This window comes from Populus trichocarpa, chromosome 14 (assembly GCF_000002775.5).
Source record: "Populus trichocarpa isolate Nisqually-1 chromosome 14, P.trichocarpa_v4.1, whole genome shotgun sequence".
Lineage (NCBI taxonomy): Eukaryota > Viridiplantae > Streptophyta > Magnoliopsida > Malpighiales > Salicaceae > Populus > Populus trichocarpa.
The window spans coordinates 8,153,750-8,167,293 of NC_037298.2; the positions used below are offsets into that span (position 1 = coordinate 8,153,750).

The 13,544-nt window shown below is 37.0% G+C and overlaps 2 protein-coding genes and 1 long non-coding RNA gene across 4 annotated transcripts; 1 reads left to right on the top strand and 2 right to left on the bottom strand.

Annotated features, from left to right (window-relative positions):
- Positions 1-1,210: 1,210 nt before the first annotated feature.
- Positions 1,211-2,494, bottom strand: LOC7491260 (uncharacterized). The gene is made up of 2 exons (XR_002977790.2): positions 2,391-2,494; positions 1,211-1,621 (listed from the first exon to the last, which is right to left on the bottom strand). It is a non-coding gene; the product is annotated as an uncharacterized LOC7491260 (long non-coding RNA).
- A 112-nt stretch (positions 2,495-2,606) lies between these two features.
- LOC7495218 (pentatricopeptide repeat-containing protein At3g62470, mitochondrial) lies at positions 2,607-5,448 on the top strand. Of its 2 annotated transcripts, none has more exons than XM_024585075.2 (2): positions 2,607-2,768; positions 3,243-5,448. In XM_024585075.2, exon 2 carries the CDS (start codon positions 3,261-3,263, stop codon positions 5,226-5,228), a length of 1,968 nt encoding a protein of 655 aa, XP_024440843.1. In that variant the 5' UTR covers positions 2,607-2,768; positions 3,243-3,260; the 3' UTR covers positions 5,229-5,448. The 2 variants fall into 2 exon arrangements, with proteins under 2 accessions (XP_024440843.1, XP_052303099.1); XM_052447139.1 differs by lacking the exon at positions 2,607-2,768 and adding an exon at positions 2,981-3,136.
- A 2,632-nt stretch (positions 5,449-8,080) lies between these two features.
- LOC7491262 (histidine kinase CKI1) lies at positions 8,081-12,822 on the bottom strand. Its single transcript, XM_052447142.1, has 7 exons — positions 12,769-12,822; positions 12,287-12,523; positions 11,488-12,156; positions 10,881-11,256; positions 10,227-10,783; positions 8,735-10,075; positions 8,081-8,302 (listed from the first exon to the last, which is right to left on the bottom strand). Exons 1-7 carry the CDS (start codon positions 12,820-12,822, stop codon positions 8,081-8,083), a joined length of 3,456 nt encoding a protein of 1,151 aa, XP_052303102.1.
- Positions 12,823-13,544: the final 722 nt, after the last annotated feature.

Consider the following 13,544-nt stretch of genomic DNA (forward strand, 5'->3'; position numbering starts at 1 on the left):
ATCGAAATTAATATCGAAACAAGAGGGTAACAGAATTTGCATTCAACACCAAACGCCCAACTCAAATTTTGAAGCACTTCTGGAGCAAATTAGAACTGCTTAAAACAAAGTTTAGTGGAAAAGTAACAGCCCTGGCCTGTCGGTATATGTCTTTGTTACTCTGTTCAGCCTAAAATTAAATTCCACAAAGTTGTCAGATCAACAAACTAATCTCAGTTAAAAGGTAAGGCAAAAAAATGTCATAAATATTAGTTTGGCTAGCCCTAAAAATATAGTCTTCTCTTAATTTTACCTCTGGTGGTAAATTTTACCTCTGGTGAATCAAATGTCATAACGAGTGTGATAGAACCTTGGACTCCAATGCTAGCTGGCCAGCCCTAAAAATTTGTACTTTAAGTTATAACATCATAGCAGTATGACCTTCCACAACCAGTCATCTGAAACAATTCAATTAATTGCCTCAGAAATTTTAGATCATATGATTCATTAGTGATTATAGCTGTGGCCTCAATCTTGAAAACTAACTTCTGCAGCAAAATGGTAAATGGTTCAGATGTTCAGGAGGATTTCACTAAACATTCACCCATAGCTATCAGTTGAGAATTTTTTTCGGTTCATGTTTTTAATCAAATCTACACAATCTCTTTTGAAGCCAAGAGTAGGGATAATTTGTTCCCGCTGGGTTGTGCTAGTCTAGCACGCCTGTAAAAGTGAGGATTTGATCACTTAAAGACTACAAGACCGGCCTTGTCAGTGTTCCTTGGCTTTGTTTTGCACCGATAGTGGATTTATTCATTGCAGGACTTTGTAAGCCAGAGAAGAAAGTGGTAGAGCCATCGACATATATAGAAGCGTCACAGAGTGTAGAGTAGCAGAAGGCTATGGAGAGACTTTAGATCTAGTAACGTGTTGAAAGCATTCAATACTTTAGCATAGAGAACTTTGACTTCCTTACTCGACCAGCCAGAGGAAGAGGCACACGAGATAGGCGTCTGCCTTCACGGTGTTCCTCGGCTTAGTTGAACACTGAAAGTCATATTCTGCTCAACCGTGCTCTTTTATCCAGTTCTCAGTATTTTCACTGCAAGTGTTTGAGCTAGAATTGTATTGCAAATTCAGCATTTGTTCTAGTGGGTACTAAACAACCAAAGTTATCATCACATATTGTTTCGGCGAGAAGCGAGAGAAGGCGATCGATGACTAAGAAATATCAAGCAACATAACTACCTATTCTTAATACTTGGAATATTTTGTTCAGGATAACGAGAATCATACAAAAGAAGCTTAACTTCCATGTTTTCAACTTCAAGCAAAGAAAAAAGGAAATATCAAGTAAGTTTTGATTTCTTCGTTTTAACTCGAGGATTCTCAAGGACTTCATCTTCTGAAGAGCTTTCAGCTATTTCATCAGGGACATCATGAGGAACATTATGTTTAGTGATGAATTCCTTCAAAATGCTCATGCTCTGCTCTTTCATGGAAACCAATTGCTCAGAAACAGTATTACCATTGCATGAATTGACGGCATACAATTCTGACCCAAGTTTAAGCGTTGCTTTAACACGAAGCCCTTGATTAATGCTGTCAGCAGCTTGTCCCGCCATTGTCTCCTTCGCAAACACTGCATTTTAACCGGTGGATTCAACATGAGATTTTCACCAGTGGTACTATACATATAATTGTAACAACCCTACACTTCCCTTTGAGTTTCTGTGCATCAACTTGAATCGAATAAAAGCCTATAATATAATTCATTGTACAAGCAATGCTTAAATGGAGAAATCGTAGCAGTAACGCATAATATGATTTAAGCCTAGAAAAAATGGGTCACAAAGCATTTCAAATCATCAACATATCATGCATTAAGAAAAAAGAACGATAACAGTTTTTTAACGTTGACAGAAAGGCATGATACAGACCCAAGAGGTCATCGATCTGTATAACATGCAAATAAACAATTCAGGCGACTGCTGCAGTGACTTCAAGTAAAGGGTTACTTCACTTCTTTTTTGTTACGGAAAAGTAAGCAAAATTGTTTATATTTACGTAATTCAATTACAGAAAAAATAAACTGGTTAATGGAATAAAAAAAACAGAAATTCACTGGGTTTTGCAATACAGTTTAATCCATGTAAGGTAATAAATACCAAAGATTTTTAAAAAATCAGAAAAAAGGAAAAAATAATTAGATAAAGTAGCTGTGCAGGAAAAAAAAATACTTAGAAGGGTTTTTTCAGCAGTTGATGAGTTGGAGGAGGAGGAGTTTAAACTCAACTCAGCAGAAAAATCAAAGTGAAAGCCATTCTACTGGGTGGTATTAAACACAAAACAAAAGGCTTAAATCCCAAACATAATAATAAGAAGTGGCAGCAGGAGGAGGAGGAACTGACCTTGACCTTCCTAGTAAGCACAAGCAATGAAGACAGAACAGGAGGCGGCAGCTGAGATTACGCAAGGGTTTTTTCCCTTTCCACCTCTCCTCTTCATCTTACTTTCCGCACCATAATTACAGTTCTGCCCCCAGCATATTTAAAAAGAATTTTGAAATTTCCCCTATTCATTAATTAATTGCCCGACTTGACCATTGATTTTATTACCCTTGCTTTACTTCCTTGTTTTACTTACAGGTTGGTTTTTACTCTGTAGTGCTTTTGGGTTGTCTTCTCCTTCTCCCTCCCTATGTGGGTTTCCAAAAGCAACTTATTTATTTATGTCGGATATCCCTCTACTTCTCCTCCCTCGACTGCCTCGCACCGTCGATTTATTTGGTTAGGCTTTCTTTACCACTATTGATTATTTTTTTTGTGGGCTTATATAATACTTACTATTTTTTATTGCCATATTTCCTTGAGCTATGAATTTGTTTATGCAATTTGCAAGTTTGATTGTTCGGATTGAGATAATGGACAAGTGAATGAAAACTATAAAAAAGATGCTGTTAAACCTGAAGATTGATTTTTTTTTTTCACCCTCTCACTTGAGTTATTGATTTCATAAATTTTGTTGCGTCTTTATATATGAATTTTGAGTTGTAGATATTCAACATTGATCAAAGCTGCCATCCTTCATACTTTGTTCCAGCAATATTTCTGCTAAAAAATTTAGTCTTTTTGAAGCCCCTTGCTGGCTTTTCAAGGTCCGACTCCTACCTAAGTCAGCTGGGATTGGTCTAATTATGAAAGGTTGTGTTTTTATGTTTCTAAGACTCAGTGATAAAACTTGTTCTTGGTTCACCTTTTCAGGTAATTGGTAAGTACAAAATGATACGGTGCTGCTTGCACTCCAATTGGCATTCAAGTTTCAAAGGCCAACTCTACTCCAACACAAAGTTAATCCCCCTCTATCAGAGACAAGGGCGAGGAGGAGGAGGAGGACAATGTAGCAGAGAGCAAGTGTGCCTCCCGGGTTGTAGCTCTCTGCCCTTCTCTCATTCGTGTTGTTCTTCTCGTGATCGTAGAGTTGGTCATACTCACGGTCAAATCCCATTTGTTTGGCCATACTCCTCTGCACCAAGAACAATTTTACAAGAAAAACTCTCCCGAATTCTAAACTCAACAGCTAGTAATAAATCCAAAACTTCTTTACTGCCCAGTTTTACTATACAGGGAAAAGTTTCAGAGCTAAGTGTTAGGTGGTTTTCTAGCTCCAGCAATGATGATACAGATTCCGATGCTGAAAATGATGAGAATGATGAGAGTGATAATTGTGAAAGAGAAAACAAAGGTGCTATTGTTAAATCAACTGCAGATCCTGCTGAGGTTCATAAGGTATGCAAGGTGATTGATGAGTTGTTTGCATTGGACCACAACATGGAGGCAGTTCTTGATGAATGTGGGATCAATTTATCACATGACCTGGTCATAGAGGTGTTGGAAAGATTCCGTCATGCTAGAAAACCGGCTTTCCGATTCTTCTGTTGGGCAGCGGAGAAGCCAGGTTTTGTCCATGATTCAAGGACTTACCATTCGATGATGATCATACTTGCTAAGGCTAGACAGTTTGAGACTATGATGTCAATGCTTGAAGAGATGGGTGAAAAAAGGCTTTTGACGTTGGACACATTTTCCATTGCAATGAGAGCTTTTGCTGCTGCAAAGGAGAGGAAAAAGGCTGTTGGTATTTTTGAGTTAATGAAGAATCACAAATATAGAGTGGGTGTTGAGACCATTAATGCTCTGCTTGATAGTCTTGGGAGGGCCAAGCTTGGGAAAGAAGCTCAGGCACTATTTGGGAAGTTGGAAGGTAGGTTTACGCCAAATTTGAGGACATATACTGTATTGCTTAATGGATGGTGCAGGGTGAAGAATTTAATGGAGGCAGGGAGGATTTGGAACGAGATGCTTGATGAGGGTTTTAAGCCTGATATTGTCACCCATAATATTATGCTTGAAGGGTTGTTAAGGAGTAAAAAGAGGTCTGATGCAATCAAGTTCTTTGAGGTCATGAAAGCCAAGGGCCCATCACCTGATGTTCGAAGCTATACAATTTTGATCCGGGATCTATGCAAACAAACTAAGATGAAAGAGGCAGTTGGATATTTTTATGAGATGGTTGATTCCGGTTGTCATCCTGATGCTGCAGTTTACACATGTTTGATGACAGGGTATGGGAATCATAAGAGGATGGACATGGTTTATGAATTGTTGAAGGAGATGAAAGAAAAGGGCTGTCCACCTGATGGGAAAACTTATAATGCCCTTATCAAGTTGATGACCAGCCAGAGAATGCCAGATGATGCAGTGAGGATTTACAAGAAGATGATTCAAAATGGAATTGAACCTTCAATCCACTCTTACAATATGATAATGAAATCTTACTTTCGAATAAGAAACTATGAAATGGGTCATGCCGTTTGGGATGAAATGAGTAAGAAAGGTTTTTGCCCTGATGATAACTCCTATACTGTTTTCATTGGAGGGCTTATAAGTCAGGGTAGATCTGAAGAGGCATGCAAATATTTGGAGGAGATGATAGAAAAGGGAATGAAAGCTCCTCAACTAGACTACAACAAATTCGCGGCTGATTTCTCCCGAGCTGGGAAGCCTGATATACTTGAGGAGTTAGCTCAAAAAATGAAGTTCTCTGGCAAGTTCGAAGTCTCTAATGTGTTTGCCAGGTGGGCTGAGATGATGAAGAAGAGAGTTAAGAGAAGAGAACCTGGTAATAGAAAGTGTACTCAACTTGCCCAAGGCCAACGGTACTCTCTTTATGAGATGGCAGATGGATGATGGATGGCGAAAATCATTTCTTCCTGTTCTTTACTGATGAATATCTTTTTAATGATTGCCCATTACCAATGGTGCTGGTTTGTGTTATATATTTTTGTATTCATTACGTCCCACATTTCTTGTTTTAATTCTTATTTTAGTTATTTTCAAGAGATATGTCACTTGTCTTTAATGCAATATAAATTGGGCCAGTTTTTATTGGTACTGAACTTTCCTTCTCTATGATTTTTCTTCTATTAAGCATTAGATCTCTTCTTTCATGTAGCGAATAAAACTATTGTGTTTCTCTGCCATTTTCTAGCGTTGTTGCTGAGGTTTGCATTGATTTAATTAAAGGTAAAACAAATCATTTAAGTGAATTTCCTGGGTCACTTTTGAAAGAAAGTAGAGGCTGCATGGGTTAAATTCATGGCTGACGTGGGTATGGGTGAATGTTTAGTGAAATCCCCTGAACATCTGAACCATGTACCATTTTGCTGCAGAAGTTAGTTTTCAAGATTGAGGCCACAGCTATAATCACTAATGAATCATATGATCTAAAATTTCTGAGGCAATTAATTGAATTGTTTCAGATGACTGGTTGTGGAAGGTCATACTGCTATGATGTTATAACTTAAAGTACAAATTTTTAGGGCTGGCCAGCTAGCATTGGAGTCCAAGGTTCTATCACACTCGTTATGACATTTGATTCACCAGAGGTAAAATTTACCCCCAGAGGTAAAAATGTTTAAGAGGTTGAATCTAGTTTGGCTAGACACCTGAAGGAACAACAGAAATTACTAGGGGACAAATCAGTAAGATCCTGTCCAGAAATATTAGTCTTCTCTTAATTGGTTTTAGTGAATAACATGTTCTCTCATTACATGACCTATTTTACAGATTACTTATGTCACAGTTGGAAAAGAGGCATACCTGTTAGAAGTTCCTGAACATCTGCGTGGTAGTATTCCTCAAGATTATGAGCTGCGTTCATCCAAAAAGGTAAGTGATGCATATTGAATGTTTGGTTTATGACACTTTCTTGAAAAAATAGCAAGTGATTGGCCAATTAATCAATGTGACAGGTGTAACATCATCTAATTTGTTGATTCTATTGTTAAAAACATTTGAAAAGTTATCACCATCTGTCATGTGGTGATGCAAATACTGTTGTGGTAGAATGCATTAACAAACATTGTGAACACATATGCAAACATAAGCAAATGAATTGTGTTTCTTGCTTTTTTAGCTTCCTTAAGAATGTGCTTGTCATTGTGCCATGGAATTGCAACAAAAGAACTTGGAATTTAAGTCGTTTATACTGCTGTTGCCTAATTTTTATCATGGTCATGTGAAATATTTAAAGAAAAGGCCTTGTAAACATGGTTTATAATATAAATAGATAGGGTCAGTATCAGCTAGCATGCCCATAAAAGCTGCCAGGTTCCAAATATGTGATTAGGTGTCAAAGAGTATGAATGAGAATGATGGTGTATGCATGTATAATAACGACCTGATTTTACATTTATTTATTACAAACTACAATCTATGTTAACTGGGTCCCTTTTTTGTCGGATAAGGAAACATTGTGGCTGGGATCTTAACTTCGGCTATAGCAAATAGCTTACTGGTCTTAGGAAATTTGGTTTTCCTCGTCGCTGTCTTGTTTAAAGTCTTGTTCTACATGCTGCCTGGGACATGCAGGGCTTCTGCAGGTACTGGACTCCAAGTATAAAGAAGTTCTTAGGAGAGCTCTCACAAGTTGAATCTGAAAAGGAGTCGGCATTGAAGAGCATTTTGCAGAGGTTAATTGTAAGTTTTTGCAAGTACCATGACAAGTGGAGACAGTTAGTTTCTGCAACTGCAGGTTTGTGCACCAACTTTATTCACGTAGGATAGGATCTTGATTATGAATATGCATCTCTCTCTACGCTACAACATGTCTGTAGAAAGCTAACAAGAGCAAATTGTATTTCAAGTAGAATCCAAATTCTCTCTTTCAAACACGCAGGCGCTCCCACTCCTTTGTGGGATGAAACTATTGTCATGGTATGATTTCAATTTGTTTTTCTTTACTGAAACTAGTCACACATGATGCAGAACTGGATGTTTTGAACTTTTGATCAGTCTGGCAATTGCAAGTGACTATTATGAAGGACCTGCATGTCGTCCAACCATCGTAGGTTCATCATTGTCAAGTGAAGTACCGTGCCTTTCTGCAAAACAATTAGGACACCCTGTTCTTAGGAGCGACTCTTTGGGAAAGGGTGCATTTGTCCCAAATGACATTAGTATTGGGGGTTCTGGTTGTGCCGGCTTTATCCTTCTCACTGGTCCTAACATGGGTGGAAAATCTACTCTTCTTCGGCAAGTTTGTTTGGCTGTGATTCTGGCCCAGGTAAATTATCTATCCTTCAAAATATTTGTTTTGCCTGGTAACCATCCACATTCTCCATCAAGAACTGAAATAAGAATAGGCCAAAAACAAGACTCTAGGAGAACCAATTAGAAATTAAATAAACCAAACAGCAAATGATGAGCAGAGGCATTCATGATTAGAGAAAAATAAAGCCATAATGCAAAATCATCTACTCTTTCAACTCCCGTGCTAAACTATCACAAACTGCATTGCTTTCAGGGGGAGTATTGTTATCTTACTTAAGATATTCTTATTGAAAAATCTCAACCATTGGATTTATAAGGTCCACTCATTCAATGCATGAAATTTTCAGAATTGCTTTTGAAAAGGATATACAGTAAGGTTAGCATTACTTCTAGGATAAATTAGTACAAGGACTCATTTTACATGCATGCATGCATTATTCTAATGAGTAGAAGCAATACAAAATTACAATGGAGATACATTAAAGGGATTAAAGATGCATTCTTTTTCGTTGAATGTTTCTGATGGTCTCCTCCAGCTGTTCCATATTGATTTTTTTATTCACTCGGCCATCTGTTCCAGCCTCCTCCATCTTCTTACCTTCGCCTCCTGAGTTATCTGCTGAGAATGCTAAGATAGGGATGTGAACGCCATAAAACTTCTCCTCTTTTCTTATCTGTCTTGTTGCTTCACACCCGTCCATTTTTGGCATCTGTTGAACACAAGATATTATAACATGGTTAGCGTAAACTTTATCATAAGATAAAAATTATTTGCATGAACCAAGTTTAAGTGGCAACATATTTCCTCATGATCTTCCATCCAGTATATTAGTTGCAAGAACTAATAAATCATTTAGCTGTCAAAACTCACCTCCATAGCCTTCTCCCCTCTTTATCCTCAAATAAAAGCAAACTGACAGTATAATATTGGGGGGAAACACGAGGAAGGTTAGACAGCATACTGTTTTATTTCGTGAGATTTGCAGGAAATTTCTTGTCAATCAACTAATTACTAGCCTGTTTTAAGTTTAATGTTGGTGCTCACATTGTTGTATGTTTTAAGAAAATAAAAGATAAGTAGGCATTTTAGGAACGAAAACAATTGATAACAACATGAAAGGAATGAGATTCATATTCTTTACCTCGCAGTCCATTAATATGTAGTCATAAGGAAGCACAATAGAGTGGCTATGTTCCCTTTGGTTGTGCAGACCTATGCGAACTAGTTGCAAAGCTTCCTCTCCATTTTCACAAACCTCAACAGTTGCACCATGCCCTTTAAGAATGTGCCTGGTCACTCTGCGGGATATTTCATTATCATCAGCGACCAAGAATTTCAACCCGCTTAAGGATTTGCCTTTGCTTAGATTACCACCTACTTCTTGGATCTCTGATGATCTAACTAGGAGCCTTTCAATTGGAGACTGTCTTGATTTGGATCTAACATGAGAATGATCTGGATCATCCAACAAAGGATTCTTCCTGTTTTTTTCATTTTTTGAGCTGCCTTCTGCTTGTGAGTCCACTTGTTGAAATGAGTTTTCACAAGTTGATGGAACCTTTAACTTTGTTTTTTGTGAATGCGTTGATGAAGATGAACCAGGATCTTTAAGAGCATTTGTTGCTTGGATTGTACTTCCTCTCTTTGATCTCGAAATAAGTCCATGACCCCTGAATTCAGGTAGAAGTCGTATCACTTGATACAAGCGGGAACCATGAAATGGTTTCAACAAAATGTCATCCCTTGGATCGATCAAGTCCTGTTCAAAGCTTCTCAAATTGATACTTCGTGAAGTTGGTTTATCTAGCCAAACAACCTTGCAGCAACTGCTGTGAAGGTCTCTTTTAAATTCAGCAACGACTCTACAAAGTTCCTGAAATGGTCCAGCACCAGCATCAATCACAAGCAATACAAAGCCTGGTGCACCTCTAAGATTACTACTTCCACTTGCAGATGGTTTTTGATCTATCCCGTCCATGGAACTTAAAGGCACGTCCTTCATTGATCTAGAGTTAAAATGGTCACTTCTTGAGCCCAAATCAGATTTTCCTGAAGAACTATGTGGAGAAACATTCTGCCTGGCTTTTATTCTCTTTAGAGTAGAGTGAAGATGCTCCCATTCCTTCACAGATGATACTTTTATCCCCAAACCCTCTATATATTTCTGTGAACTTCTTAGCCGCTCTTCATTTTGAATCAGGAGAACAACATGGGATCCTTCAATCTTGGGACTAGAACCAAGTATAGACAGCCTAGGACTCGGGGTGCGAATCACTAGGCCTGGAGAAGGAGTTCTAATAGTCAGCTCCGAATAGTTATGTTCACCACCGGGCATTGAATCCCCTTCAATCTCAACTTCAGCATTTTTGTTATCTGTTGAAGATATCTCGCATATGTCAAGGAAAACATTGAACTTGAAGCAAGTTCCCTTCTCGCCATTCTCTTTATTCACGATTCCTATTTCTCCTCCCATTAGACGCACCTGGTGAAAATTATTTAACAAAGGTTCATCGAAGAAATATAATCAAAAGCATAAACAAGAAAGGAAAACGTTTTGAGGATTTAAACAATCTTTGGTACTTAATGTGCTATAAAAAACTACTAGTTAATTTGTGCAAAAGTTGAGTACGTACCAAAGATTGAACGATGCCAAGTCCTAAGCCAGTTCCTCCTTGTCCAAGAGCTGTTTCTTTGACTTGAACAAAATTCTCAAACACTGATTTTTGCTTTTCTTTAGGAATTCCTTTACCTGTATCATTCACCTCAAATACAAATTCCATAGAGCTTTGTTTTGGCTTCATTGCATTAAATTCTTTTTTGTTCTTGGAAAAAAGGCATGAAAAACATCTCCACAAACCATTCTGATTGGAAGCCATTATCTTGTTCTCCAAACTGGGTTTTTGAGTCCATGCTCGAACTGATACGTGCCCCTCAAATGTAAACTTAACAGCATTGCTAAGTAAATTGCACAGGACTTGCTTTAGTTTTCCCCTGTCGCCTTTCACTCGAGAATGTTTGAGAATGGAACCATCATAGGGGTCCAGCACCACATCTACACCCTTTTTCATGCCCACAGGATGATACAAATCAACTGCATCTTCAAGAAGCTTGGCTAAATCAAATTCTTCTTCTTCAAGTTGCATTTTGCCGGCTTCAATTTTGCTGGTATCAAGAATAGAATTCAACAAACCTGTACAGTTAAGCAATTTAAATTATTAAAGAGAAGATTCTATACAAAAAGCTATAATTCTAATGTGCTAAAAAGATTAGTCCATATATAAGCTTACCTACTAGGTCTTTTGTGCAACCATCCATTTGTCGTAAATTTGTATCTAACTCGGAACCTGCACGCACTTCTGCATAGCATATCTCTATCAAACCAGTAATGCCTGCTAAAGCCGCTCGAATGTCATGGCTAGCAGTAGCAAATGCAAGACTCTTATTCATACTCTTTCGTTCTGCTTGTTGCGTTGCTTCCATTTGCTTTATTAGTGTTGAACACAAGTGCATTTCCCTTCTTGCAGACCTAACCACTAGCAATATGAAACTAATAATCGAAATGAAAATCGCAGCAATCATTATTATGAATAGAATGAGGGATATTTTAGTGCTCCTGTTGACACTGCTCGCTAGTCCATTGTATGGGAAAGCCAATGCATATACCTGCAATCCAAATTCCCATAAATTGTATGAATTCAGAAAGCAGTTATCAATAAATTTCAAATTAATCTATGAGCCAGTCTTGCATGAATGATTTTAAGGGACAACCACATATAAAAGGCTCGAATTTTATGAGCTCTAAATGAAAACACAGCGGTATACCACAACAAAGTATGGAAAGTGACCAGAAAGTAATTCGTGACTAAAAACTTGTTTTTCAAGAATGATACATACCGATTGCACTCCCACGATTTCAACCCGGGAGCAGAAAACTCTGTACTTTGCTTCCCCAAGGTACAACACTGAATCTTCTAGTTTGCCATTGTTCGGCATGCATGAAACATTTCCGACGTGATCAATTTGATCACCATTCAGTTTTGTCATGTATAGAGAAAGTGAGTTTTCCTTTATCACAGTTTGAGTGTTAGGCAGTCCTCCTACAAGAACTTTGCCGGATTGGGTAGCCAAGTACAAGCTCCCACCATAAAGTTCTACATTGTTGAAGAAACTAGTTAATGCTTTAGCGGAAAACCCTAAAGAGAGGGCTCCTTGTCCACGTAAACTAACTGTGTTAAGGAATAGAGGATCTTGAGCACTATTCCATCCACTCTCAAATGATGCATACCCTTGACTACTATTTAATGCTTGCTCAATCCAACTTGCATTAGTCGTAATGAAAGGAAGGGATTTAACTGCATCTCCATATACTCTTCCTGTGTCTGAATCTACAGGTTGTCTATACCAAGAAAAGTTCCTCACATTTGAAGCTGTAGAGTTAGAGTACATAGCAAACGTTTGGTTGCCTTCATAATAGTATGAGAAGAAAAGACCTCCCAATCCAATATATGAAATCTGCGATATGAAAGGAATTATTGAAAATGCTTGAAACAACGAGGGAGCTACCTGCAGACAAAAGGAGAAGAAAAAAAACTTAACTTAGCCCTCTTAATAGTAAATTACCCCTCTTTGTAACATATTATTATTACAAATACTAGTAACTTCTAAAGTATATTAATTGAGTATGGACACAAACCTTATTCTCAACATCATATGATGAGAGTTTGCTTCCATTGATGGAGGAACTCATAACTTTTGCTAAATTTATTGCAGATGAGTTTATGGGGTGCAAATATTTAGCTATGTTCTCAATTTCAGACAACAATCCAGATTGAACAACATGGGCGTTGAAATCCATGTGCTTCTTCATATGTTTGGTCATATTATACCACCATGGTACCACTACACAAGGGAGTAGCAAAACTCCAATTACCTGCATTTAAGTTTGTACAAACCTTGAGTGCAATTCCGTGGAATAAAAGAAAAGGAATGTAATAATTGTTAAAGAAATATCAGATGAAAACCCACTTTAAATCATAGGTGATTATCATCGGAGAAATTAAATATTTTCATCAGTATATTTCAGGCATGCAGTGATAAGCTACGTTGAAAATCAAACAACTAGTAAGAATTTTGCATGCAAGTACGTAGTTTTATTAAAATGAACGAGTGCAGTACCAGAATGATGAAGATGATAACAGGCCTTGACGCTATCAATGAGCTGAGTTTCATTGGATTTTGTAGATGTAATCAAACAAGGCTGAAATGAACTCTCTGCATCCATGAAAACCATAGAGAATCAAATCAATAATATTGCCATTTAATAAGGTTGAATATCGTTATTCATAATTAGAAGAATATATATCTTTTTCATGAATGACTGTATGTAAGAGGATTTAAATCATATCTGATTGATATTTAAATATACATGGTAATTAACGTTTCTAGTTTCTACTTCCTTTCTTATCAAATCATTTTGCTTCTAAATCCTCCTTTTTGACGAAGAAAAAAACAGGGAAAAATATTGGGGTGATAAGGATTGTTTTTTATTATTAAATGTATTAAAACAAAATAAAAATTTTAAAAAATATTTTTGACATTAATACATCAAAACGATATAGAAACATAAAAAAATAATTTAAAAATTATATATTTTTTAAAAAAATTATTTTTAAAACACAAAAATAAATATAATATTGACTAATGATGCTGTGATGTTAATGAAGTATTTTTCTTTTTTTCCTTCGATAGAGAAGGGGATTGTTATTACTTATTTTAGAGATTCTTGCCCAATATAAATCATGTTTTGTGATTTGAATATTAAATGAAATGATTTTTTAGATTTCACAACTCCACGACCACTGTATAACCTTTCTATCCTCGGATTATTAGAGGTGATTGAGATTTATCTTCTTTCCCTTGTTTTGGTAAAATGAGTATTTTAGCAATAATTA